The sequence below is a fragment of the Equus caballus genome, chromosome 14 (genome assembly GCF_041296265.1).
Source record: "Equus caballus isolate H_3958 breed thoroughbred chromosome 14, TB-T2T, whole genome shotgun sequence".
NCBI lineage: Eukaryota > Metazoa > Chordata > Mammalia > Perissodactyla > Equidae > Equus > Equus caballus.
In genome coordinates this window covers 13574615-13586522 of record NC_091697.1, presented here as the reverse complement: position 1 = coordinate 13586522, position 11908 = coordinate 13574615, and the positions used below count along the sequence as shown (strand labels likewise).

Sequence of the window (11908 nt, the reverse complement as noted above, 5' to 3'; positions counted from 1 at the left end):
TTTGGAAGGCACAATAGAGCACAGTGTATAGTTATTATTACTGCTGTTCACCAGATATTGTCGGCTCTTCTCTGGCCCACAGAAGGGATGTATCTTCTTGGCCCCTTAAAGTCAGAGGTGACTCTGTGAGCCTTTGGCGAATGAAACTTGAGCAAAAGTGAGGTTGTCTCTTCCAGACAGAACCTTTGGCAAACAGTGGGAGTGTGTTTTTCCTGCCTGGCAGTTGTGCAAGAAGTTGGATCGAGCATCTTTTAGCTGCCATCTACTCAATCCTCCAGACTGAGCAAGGATAATACAGAGCCAGCCCCTGATGACATGGAGCATGTTTGAGAAATACACCTTGGTTATTTTTAGCTGAGACTTAGGAGTTTGTTGTGAATACAGCACAACATGGACTATCTGACTGATGAAAACATACATATTATCAATTTCCTCTGCTGTTGACCAAAATGACTTCAGTGAGCCAATATTAGAATTCCTTTTCACAAAGGTGGATAAGTGACAGATTAGAAGTCTACACTGTCCCAGGAGTGTAGACTGATACCACGCTTATATATAGCAAAGATATTTCCTCATTTTGTCCTTTACTTGTCAATAAAAAAGTATATCTATAGAAATCTGGAGGTAAGGCTCCAGACAAAACCAACATGGTGACAAGGAGGAACATTACATACTTGTAAAAGGAGCGACAGATGAGAAAATAATAATAATGGCCGGGAACTTATAGAACCTTGCGTTGAAAGGGATCTCATATGGAACTTAGGAAATATTATAGCTGTAAGCACTACATGACAAAATCTGGTGGACGGAATTAAACAATACTTCGAAGAAAGATACCTTCAATATACTTATCTAAAAAGAAAAATTAGAAACCAACGAGCTGCTTGCTCAAGAAGCTAGACAAAGAGCGAGACAGTAAAGTCAGGAAGAAAGGAAATGATAAAGATAAATGCCAAACCTTTGTTTCTATTTATTTGCTCTTTATTTATTGCTATGGACTGAATTCTGTCTCCCCACAGTTCATATAATGGAAGCCCTGACCCCCGTTGTGACCATGTCCAGACACAAGGTCTTCAGGAAGTAATTATGGTGAAAATGAAGTCATAATGGTGGAACCTAAATCAGATAGGACTGTGGCCTCATCAGAAGTTGAAGAGATCTCTCTTTCTGTTTCTTCACACGCATACACACACCCCGCCATCTGAGGACTCAGTGAGAAGGGGACCTTATGCAAGCTGAGGAGACAGCCCTCGCCAGAACCTGACCATGCTGGCATCCTGCTCTCAGGCTTCCAGCCCCCAGAATGGTGAGAAAATAAATTTCTGTTGTTTAAGTCACCCACGGTATGGCATTTTGTTATGGGAACCCAAGCTAAGACGCTTATCTTTCACAGTTTGTTCCTGGGTTCTGGTACCAATTCCAATGTGTGTGGGGTTGGGGGTCGGGGGAGTCCCCCACACCAACAAGCAATTCTTGGGACACCAGCTGGGTGTCCTACAATTCAACTCGATTCTGACACTATGTACCCAGAGACAGCATCACACCCCACAGGTTAAGGGTTCAGCCCCACAAGACTGCCCCCACTGCAGGTGCCAACAGCAAGTCTGGGTTGTCGCCTATGCTTCTGAGCAACTGGCTGTCAGTAGGAGGTTCCCAAGACTCTCTACTCCGGTTCGACGAATTTGCTAGGGCGGCTCACAGAACTCAGAGAAACCTCTTACTTACTAGATTACCTGTTTATTAGAAAAGGATATGACTCGGGAATAGCTCGATGGAACAGACGCATAGGGCAAGACATGGGGAAAGGGCACTGAGCTTCCACGCCCTCTCCAGGTAACCACTCTCCCAGAACCACCTCTCTCCCAGACCCTCCACATGGTCACCAACCGCGACGCTCTTGGAAATCTGTCCTTTTGGGTTTTTATGCATAAGCCGTTTATTTATTCTCTTACCCTCGGCTGCTGTTTTTCCTTCCCCATTTATAGCCCAAAGCCAATCAAAGAAGGACATGTGCAGTGTGATGCTGTTCCTGTACATTTTTTAAGTGCATAACAATGTAAGAATTTGTTAATGGAGACATACACATGTATGTCTTGACTATGCATAAAAATGTAATCTTTTGTTAATGGAGCCATGCACATGGATATTCTTGGAATCATAAAGAATGTAATTAATTTTAGGATACTGATACCTATGATGAGAGAGGGAGGAGAACGGGATGGAAATGTGAATTTTAGGTGTGACGGCAACATTTTGCTTCTTAAAAACACAGATATCATTGTGGGCTGAATCATGTCCCTGAAAATTCATATGTTGAAGTCCTAACTCCAGGACCTCAAAATAGGGCTGTATTTGGAGAGAGGGCCTCTAAAGAGGTAATTAAGGTCAAGTGAGGTCACATGGGTAGGCTCCAATCCAATGTGACTGATAGTCACGTAAGAAGAGAAGATTAGAACTCAGACACACACAGAGGGAAGACCGGGTGAGGACACAGGGAGAAGTGGCCGGGGAGAGAGGCCTCAGAAGAGACTAAACCGGCCAACGCCTTGATCTTGAACTTCGGCCTCCAGAACCGTGAGAAAATAAATTTCTATTGTTTAAGCCACCCTACGTGTGGCATTTTGTCATGGCAGCCCCAGCAAATGAATGCAACATCGGAAGCAAATAGGGCAGAATTGAACGTCTGTTCTTTCTGGGTATTGGGGCCGGAGATAGAGGTCATACTATGTACTCTTCTGCATATTTGAAATATTTCCATAATAGTTAAGAAAATAACAAGCAGATCCCGAAAAAGAATAACCAGAGAGTAGAAATTTATGTGTGATTACCTTACAGGCCAAGGTGGGTTTCGCGTTGGGCAGGTGGTTCTCTTCCACAGGGTGTGTCAGTCACCCGTGAATTCCCGTCTCTTGGCTCCGCCATTCCTGACGCCTGTATCATTGTCTGCAACCAATCTGCACAAGGAGAAAGAAGGAACACGGAGAAGACACACCTGCTTTCAAAAGTTCCAACCTGGAAATGGCACACACCACTTCCACTCCCATTGCATTGGCTGAAACATAGTCACACGCCACACCTCACTGCAAGTTGCTGGGTGACTGCCTTCCTGGGCACCCAGGACAAGGATGTGGACAAACAGCCAGTAGTCCCACCCACAATGTCATCAGGTTGACCCTGGTCTTCATGCTGCTGCTCAGTCCACAGCGTGTCTGCCAGGCCTATGGTTAGGGTTTAGATATTTTACAAAGGCGCGGGGTTGGGGGTCATGGTTTGGGACTTCAAAGAGGAGGAAGCCAATTCACAAGGAGACAGAAAACCAAATGTTTGCTGGGCCATCTCTAAACAAATGAGAGAGAACTTGTGTAAAATGGGCCCGGCTAGGTACCTTCTTCTCTACCACATCTAGAGTTCCCTACGTTGACAGCTCCTTCCTGGAACAGGCCTTCTGTCTTAAATTCTTTTAGGCAGTTAGGGGTGAGGCCAAAGTTTCTTTCATATATAAATTTTGAGTGTATATATGTAATTTATAGAACTAAATAAATGAATTTAAATATAGATACAATGGATTATATATTCTATTATATAGCAATATTAATATATATTATATATAGATAATCTCCTTGGTTCTCCAGAGAACCCTGACGAATACAGGAGGAGTTAATATTCTTTTATCGATGGCATTTACATTTAATCATTTGAAATTCTTAGTTATGACATTGTTATGGCTTGCAAGGAAGTGTCCTTTTCAGTGTTTCATTTAGAGGCCTCAAGATACCAATGTTAAAAAGTTTCCCATTTTACTTGTTTGGTTTGATAGGCTTTTTCCAATTGAGTGCACAGATAAACCAATTTAGGAATTTCAAAGGAGCCCCATTTAGGCCAGTGAAGCCTTAAATCACCCTGAGTAATCTGAGCCCAGTGGAACAAAAATCTACATGTAGAAGGTCTGTATTCTTTAAAGACAAAACCAGCAGGAGTCCCAGAGTGGGGCTGTTCTTTGGTGGTCCTCTTAGAAAATGGATTTCTCATCTGTATGAACTTACCAAAGGATCAAAGGCCCAAAAAAGGAGTGAAAGAAACAGAAGTTTCTAACAAAGCTGACAATGGAAGGATGGCCAGAACCAGTATCAAAGGACGCCTACAGAAAGAGTCTGGACCTCTACCAAAAATGGGAGGTCCAGGCCCAGGAGGACTTACCACCAGGAACCAGAGCCACCAGGAGGAGACGACAGAGCACAAAAGATTCTTTGCAGGCACCTTGCTTGTGTCTGTGAAGTGGCACCAGAATTGAAGGTCAGTAGCTAGGGATCCCACTTCTGTCACCATATAAAGTCAGCAAATAAGAGGCATAAACTGCAAAAGAACCAAAAAGTTTATTTGGGGTCTCAAGAATTGCAATTCAGGAGATGTAGATTCGAGTAGAAGCTCAAATGTGCTCCTAGGAAGACAAAGGAGGCAGGGGTAGATAAAAGGAAAGGACACAGGCTTACAAAGGTCTACAGTGAACAGTTACTGACTGGTTCTGGCATGGGGTGAGCTGACTTGCCAGAACATAGTTGGTCCTAGGCAGACTGTCCCTTCTTGGAATGAGGAAACACTTCAAGATGTGACCTCTGCTGTCAGGTAAAGTTCAAAAGTTCAGTTAACATCTGGTGGTGGATGTGGTGTACAAGCATAAGCCCCACTTCCTTAATGGCCTCCCAGCTCCATTTTAGAAGCCTTGAAAATGGTATTCCGTTTTGTCATTGTCATCCACCACAGTCACGCACCACGTAACAATATTAACGATGTTTCGGTCACTGATGGACCACATATATGACAGTGGTCCCATACGGGTAGCACCACATAGCCTAGGTGTGTAGTAGGCTCTACCACTTAGGTTTGTGTAAGTACACTGTGTGATGTTCACACAACAGTGAAAGTGCCTAATGATGCATTTCTCTAAACATTTCCCTTTCATTAAGTGAGGTACGCCTGTACTGATTTTAGTCTTGTGAGTGTTGAATAATGAATTACTCATTTCAATTATTTGAGTCAGCCCCACTGGCTGAAGATGGTAAAGGCTGACTGAAGCAAAAAACTAAAATTTGTTATTCAACATTCACAAAACCAAATGAGTAAAGAAGAACTTTAAGTTCTATATCAGGGTTCATGTAAGGCAAAAACATTCTAAAGGAAAGATGGATTTGAGGACATATATGATTCTGAGTGTAAATGTCTGGGTACAAGCAAAAATTCCAGGGAGCATTTCAGACTTTCGAGGCAGTGGAATTGGTGAAACCAAAGTCAAGCTCTCCAAACAGTAAAGGGGGCCCAGGTAATATCTGGAGTACAGGTGGAACAGGCACAAAATTTCATTAATGTAATTGTATGATTTCATGAACGGACAGAGTTGGAAAATAGGATGGCAGGGTAGGGCAGAGGGACCTGGAGGGCCCAGGATGGATGGAGAGATCAGCTGGGCTGGTGTGAGGAAGGGGCCATGGGCACACCCTCTTCATGTCCCCTCCCCCACCCTCTGAAACCCTTTGTGACTCTTCAGTGCTCTGTGATGCAGGCCTGGGATTATAGGCAAGTGCGGACACTCTCAGAGCTCAGTTGCCTCAGGCAGCCTTGCGATTCAGAAAATGGAGTTCAGTCAATGGAATGTTCTCTCATTTCTGAATAGCCATATGGAGTTGTTTTTGAGCATCTGCTCAACATTCTTAGATAGTGACTATAACCTCAGCATCGTGTGTGGGTTGTGGCTGCTTCTTCTGTTCCTGTGCTTCCTGGTGGAGATTCCATCTTTACCAACCTTGTGGAAAACCAAAATCTACCAAAAGGTAAGGATCCCTGGGCAAGCCACCAACAGGGATTTTTTATCGTTGTTTCCATTTCTAGTCCCACATTTTTAAATGAGTTGGTCCAGAGAGACTCCTAAGATGGCAAGTCTGAATAGAGGATAGAACATCATCCTTCTAGGGGAATAGGCCAGGCAGGACTAGGGGTTCAGCTGGGACTGTTTCCCATTTAAAACTCACAGACCATCTGGGTGTGGTGGAGGATTCCTGGATAAAACCCCATCACTGATTTCACGGCCCTGCATTAGGTTATTTAGAGAGTTTGGGATCTGTGTAGGAGAACACTGTTCCCAACACTGGATCATGAGTCACATTCCCATGTCGGGAGACATTCGACCAAACCGTCCTTTGTATTGGGCAGATCAGGAGAGCAGGGCTGAGCCTCTGAGCAGACACTGGAGTGTGAGCTCTGTCCCAGGATACAGGGTCCTATCTGAGGAAGCACAGATGTGACTGGGGGCCTCAGAGTCTATGCCCTCCTTGAGCAGAGGACTTCTGACTGAGAATATCAAGTGTGGACTCTAGCCAAAAATCCTCCTTCGAGTTTTTCAAAGAAGGAAAAATTGAAAGTATCTTATCACCTTTAGAAATTCAGAAAGGGAAAGAACACAAAGTGCTAGTAATAAAAATAGAGAGTGACATTAATCTTGGATGAATATCTGAGTTTCCTAGAGAGAGGATCAAGCCAACTAAGTCCTCGCTCCTCATTCTTTTCTTTTTGTTCTCAGCGTCAGGGCAGAGCCAAGAGGAGAAGAAAAGGTGGAACATCAAGTGGTAAGGTTCCACCTATCCCACCTGAGCTCTCCAAGGGTGACACATCCTGTCCTCTCCATGAGGTCCCAGGTCCATGGTCTCTGAGGATGTCAGTCGCTAGATAGAGTCCCTCTCAGAAAATAGAGGCCTCAGAGGAAAGGCTCATGGGAAGGTAGTCAGAACCCGAGACATTTCTCAGATTCCTGCTCTGCCCAGCTCTGGGCATGAAGCAGTGATGGGCCTGGACAATGGGTGTTGCCCAGTGGGTTGCCGTGGGAGACACCAAGAGTCAGAACTTCTGTGTCCTGACCTTGTGAAACTACGTTGACTTCCTGGATGATCAGACTCCTCTTTGAGGTAACCATTGACCTATGTTCCTCACATGGTGGTTTTGAACATCCCATGGGATAATGTATGTGACAGTACTTTATAAATGAAGCAACAAACACATGTGAACCTTATTAATATTATCATTGACCGTTTGACCACATCTACTGATTCTTGGGGCTTTCAGAGTTAATATCCCGTTAATATCCCAAGGGTCTCCCATAAAGGGACTCCCGTGTAACACCTATGGTTCTACCTTTATTACATGTAATTCACTCTTCTGGTTTCCCAGGTTGGAGAAACTACCAGAGGGAAACAGAGGAGAAAAGGAGGCTAATTTCTATTCTGAAAAGGTGACCAGTCTTTTCTTTCCTGATCCCTCTTTGACATGTTCTCTGCAATTCCAGGGATTCAGTACAGCCTGCAGTAGTCATGGGAGGGGTTTGCCATAGGAACGGGTATGTGAATGAAGGCCTTGGGGTGAGGGCTGCTGAGTGTATGGTGAAGTCATAGATGTGGGGCATTGTGAAGGGGCAGCAGGCTTCAGGTGGCCCCTCCCCTGACAGGCCAGCAGGTCCTCCTTTCCTTGTTCTGGTCCTGGCTACAGTTTTCTACTTCCTGTCTCCCGCAGGCCCCTAGGCCGGCCTCTCGATACCACCCGCATTCGTCAACTATTATGCCCAGACCCCTCCTGTGAGGTGTGTAATAGCACAACTGCTGAAATCAATCGGCTGCTGTTCCTGGAGGACCTGGAAGATGATACTGCCTCTGTGTCCTCTATGGCTTCCACAGCTTCTGGGACTGAGTCATCATTCACTCTGTCCTCTGCCTTCTCAGAAGTCCCTCCAGGAGACCTAACACCATCCCCTCCACCTGACCCTTCCCCACCGCCCCCCTCCGTTCTCTCACCTAACCCAATGACACCCTTAGCTGACTTTCTTTCACCCTCACCACCGGGTCACTCTATGCCACCAGAGCCTATTCCTCCCTTGGAGTCCAAATTCCCAGCAGACCATTCCCCACCCCAACCCATTGCCCTTCCCCCTCTCCCACCACATGACACCCAGGCAACGGGTCCTATTCTCCAACCAGAGGCCACTCTGTCTCTGAATACGATCTTCTCTCTTGACCGCACCCTTTCCCAAGATATTAACCCCTTACCAAATTTGCCCCAGATAATGAATCCCAGTGACTCACTGGCTTGTCATCACGCACCACCAAGCCTGTCTGTCTCACCACCGACAGACCACCCTTTAACTGTGACTCAATCTAAATCGGTTTCCATCTTATTGAAGTCTGTTCCAGAGAACTCATCTCCAGATAGCCCTGGTGGGTTGTCCACTTATGTCCCAACAATCAGAGGCACTGACCATTCAAGCCTGTCAATTTCAGAATTATCCTGGTGGCAAGCTTGTGCCAAAGACTTGTTCTTAGCACCTTCCACCTTGGCACCACGTGATTTTAATCGTGAGTTTCTTGCCCTCCATTCTCCAGAGTCCTCTCTGGAGAGACACCCTACAGCTAACCTTATAGAGCCTGGTAACCTCTCATTTCTCAGCCCTCATGTCCTGGCACTCCTGGAGAGACAAGTCCGAAAGAGGAGTGATTTCCTGATGTGGAAGGAAAAGGAGAAGGAGAAGGGCTCTTTTCCAAAACAACTTAGGCCAGGCCACCAACTAAATCCTTCGGGGAAAATGTCAGAGTCAAATGCTGATGAGTGTGACTCAGCATTCTCCCTTCCTTTCTGGAGCAGTGCAGGCAAACCAAAGGAGCTGCACATGCGTGAGCAGCCCCCATATCCTAAAATCTTGGAGGACCATTTACAGGAAAAATGTATGCAGCTCTTCTGGGGTCTCCCATCTCTGCACAGCGAGTCCTTGCCCTCTGCTATCCGTGACTCACGTGACTGCACCACAATCTTCCTTTTCAATACCATCTCAAATGCCTCCATGGGCCAAGAATCCCCAGTACCTCTCCATCGCCCACCTCCATCCTTGCCTGAGATCCAGCCCCAACCCTTGCCTCAAACCCTGCCCCAATCCCAGCCCCTACCTCTCACTCAGGTCAAGTCCCAGGCCCACCTTAAATCCCCACTCCCAATCCTACCATCTGGTCCTCTACCCCAGATAAGGATCTGTGGAGTGTGTTACCATAGACCCCCGGATGAATCAGAGTCTCTCACCTCATCTGAAATTCAACAACTGGAATGGAAAGTGTTGCAGAAGCAACAGGAAAGTTTGTGGGGTTCCCCCTCTGTAGTCCAAAGATCTCAGGAAGAATTTTGTTCTTCAGCTCCCAACTTTCCTTACCATCAGGCCTCCCAGGCCCATGCCTCCATCTCCACCCTTCCCGTAGAGTTTCCTCTCAGTGATGAGCTGAGGAAGAAACTGGAACATCACCTTCGAAAGAGGCTCATCCAACACCGGTGGGGCCTGCCCCGCAGGATCTGTGAGTGTCTGTCACTGATGATGCCTCCAAGAGATTTCTCAGAGATAGCTAAGTCAGAAAGCAATCGTGGACTCTCACGGATCTCGGTGAACAAAGATCTAAATGTTGGATTGAGCCAATCCAAAAGCTTCCATGAGAGGGGTTCAGAACTGCTTCAGGTAGAGAAGGAGATGGGGAAGGATCAGGGGCATAGCCCAGAGAACGGCCCAAAAGCTCATCTGTTGAGTGACCCAGAGAGCTCTTCAGATAAGGATCCGGCATATGACTCTGAGAAAGACCTAAATAGTCACATGGCAAGTCTGTCAGGGAAAGCTTCAAGGGCCTTGGAGGAAAGTCTAGATCAGAAACAACTTGAAAATGTCCTGAAAGCACATTTGAGCAAGAAGTTTGAGGAAATCAGTGAGGCTCGGCTCCCTGGGACGGTGCGCAGTTCATGGCATGCTAGCAAGCAGACATTGCTGCTTTCTGACAAACCCCGCACCCAAATAACTCAGAGGAGTTTGCCACCTTCAGTGGGTGGGGACTCCTCCCTGAATACCTTCCAGGAGATTTGCTTCATTGATTCCAGTGCACAACAGATGATGGAAACCCATATTAAAAGTTTCCGTATGAGGATGGAGTGGGGCCTGCCCTGCAGGGTCCTTGAATCCATACAGGCGTTTAAATTGGAAGATGCTGCATCCCAGTCCTTGCCCTATTTCTACTGTCCCCCCTCAAATAACCCAACTTTGGAAGTCGACTCCAAATCCGAGGGCTTCGAGCCCCATAGAGGAAGCTCTAAATCTGTTCTTCAAGAAAAAGCGGAAACAACAAATTCAGCCCTGGTCCTGGATCGTCTTTGCCCTGCTACATCACCTATGGGCAGGGAAGGTCAAGGGGTGCCGAGACAATCACCCTCTGGTATCAACCAAGAGATTGCAGAGGTTGTTCAGAGGAGTAAGGGTGCCAGGCAGACTCATCTGCCTGTCACATGTGGCATCACAGGCAAAACGAGTCAGAAATATACTCAACTAGGCAACAGATGCCCCCCAGAGCTGCCTGCAAGGCAAGCTGGTGCCAAACCTGAGACAAAAGATGAGAGAGTGAGTTCCAGTGATAGAAGAGAAGGGCGACAGGACAAAAAGATGAAGTCGGAACCCTTTTCCATGTACAACACGGCCAGGGACATATTCAGGGCCAAGGAGCTCAATGCTCTGCAGTCAAAAACTGGTAGTGTGTTGACAACCAGCAAGCCAGGAAGCTCCCAAATGATACGTGAGAATCACAGTAAAACAGAAATTACTGGGACCATTGAAAGCCCTGCACCAAAAAGACAAGTTCCCCAAGACCCAAAGTCATCGGATCTTAAGGAACATCTGTTTGGGGAATTAAAGTCAAAACTAGAGAAGAGGAATCAGAGCCAGGTCCAAGGCCAAGACACTGACAGGTCCCCTGCCTCAGAGAGCTTGACTTACAAGGCCTCACTGACTCATGCCCACGGTGTCTCCAGTGGGGACATGGGAGCTTCCCAGGTGCTGCGTGTCCATCTGGAGGACAGTGGGATCAGCAGGCAGCAGCGGCAGGAGCCTTGGGTCCCTAAGAAAGACCTAAAGAGGTCCGAGGATAAGAAATTCCCACCAGCTACAATGAGACTGAGCCCTCCGGGCCCCAACAAAGAAGAGCTTGGTGGAGGGGATGCAGGGTTGGGGACATCCCAACCTACAAGAAAGAGTTTCCCTACTCAGATCACAGCATCAGAGGAGACGCTTGGGAGCAAGTCTTCCCAGACCTCATCACAGAAGGCACAGCCTCCTCCTGAAAGTCTGTTCAGAAAAAAGATGAACGACATTTTTCAATGGCTTCGTCCTGGGACAAAAGGCAAAAAGCAAGAACATCCCCCGGAAAAGGGCCGCCCCATATCATCTGCACAGAGCAGAGGCCTGGTTAAAGGGAGAGCTGCCGTTACTGGGACCACCACGGCTCAGAAGACCAGGACGGTCCCTGGGAAGTTCCCAGTGGAGAAACTGGGGCAGCGGTGTGCAACAGAGGTCACCCGCCCTCAAGAGCCCCTTCCTTCCCTGAGGAAGTTTGTGAAAACTGAGCAGAAGGCAGAAGAGCAGGCCCAGGCAGAGCCCGTCCAGGGGCATCCTTCCAACTACAGGGCTCCCTCCTGTAAAGTGCCAAACACCAAGTCCTGCCACCAAGAAGTTGTCTTTGCTGGCCGGAATTATCCTACATGTTCTAGATGGATCAGAGACCAGAAAGGACACCCTCAGAAAGTCGTGGCGTTTAAAGATCAGCTATTGGATCAGAAGCGTCCCTTATCTGTGCCCCGCAGGGAGCATGTGCCCCATCCAAGCTCCACCTGCAGGCGTCAAGCCGGCCCAGGGGCCTCCAGCTGTTCTCACCACTGCTAAAGGCACTATGTTTAGGGATCCGTCTCTACGTCAACAGAAAACGCTTTTCCAGCGTTTCGAGAGCGGAAAATTTCCCACCACAAAATAATTCCTTCTCGTGGAGAATATTAATTCTCCCCAATAAATGATTCTCTAATAATA

At 47.0% G+C, this 11908-nt stretch overlaps 1 protein-coding gene across 2 annotated transcripts; it reads left to right on the top strand.

Moving 5' to 3' along the window:
• Window positions 1–1019: 1019 nt before the first annotated feature.
• Window positions 1020–11908, top strand: LOC138917402 (spermatogenesis-associated protein 31D4-like). 2 transcript variants are annotated; one of them, XM_070233599.1, is made up of 4 exons: window positions 1020–1306; window positions 6572–6617; window positions 7216–7276; window positions 7555–11908. In XM_070233599.1, exons 1-4 carry the CDS (start codon window positions 1304–1306, stop codon window positions 11765–11767), a joined length of 4323 nt encoding a protein of 1440 aa, XP_070089700.1. In that variant the 5' UTR covers window positions 1020–1303; the 3' UTR covers window positions 11768–11908. The 2 variants fall into 2 exon arrangements, with proteins under 2 accessions (XP_070089700.1, XP_070089699.1); XM_070233598.1 differs by lacking the exon at window positions 1020–1306 and adding an exon at window positions 5547–5825.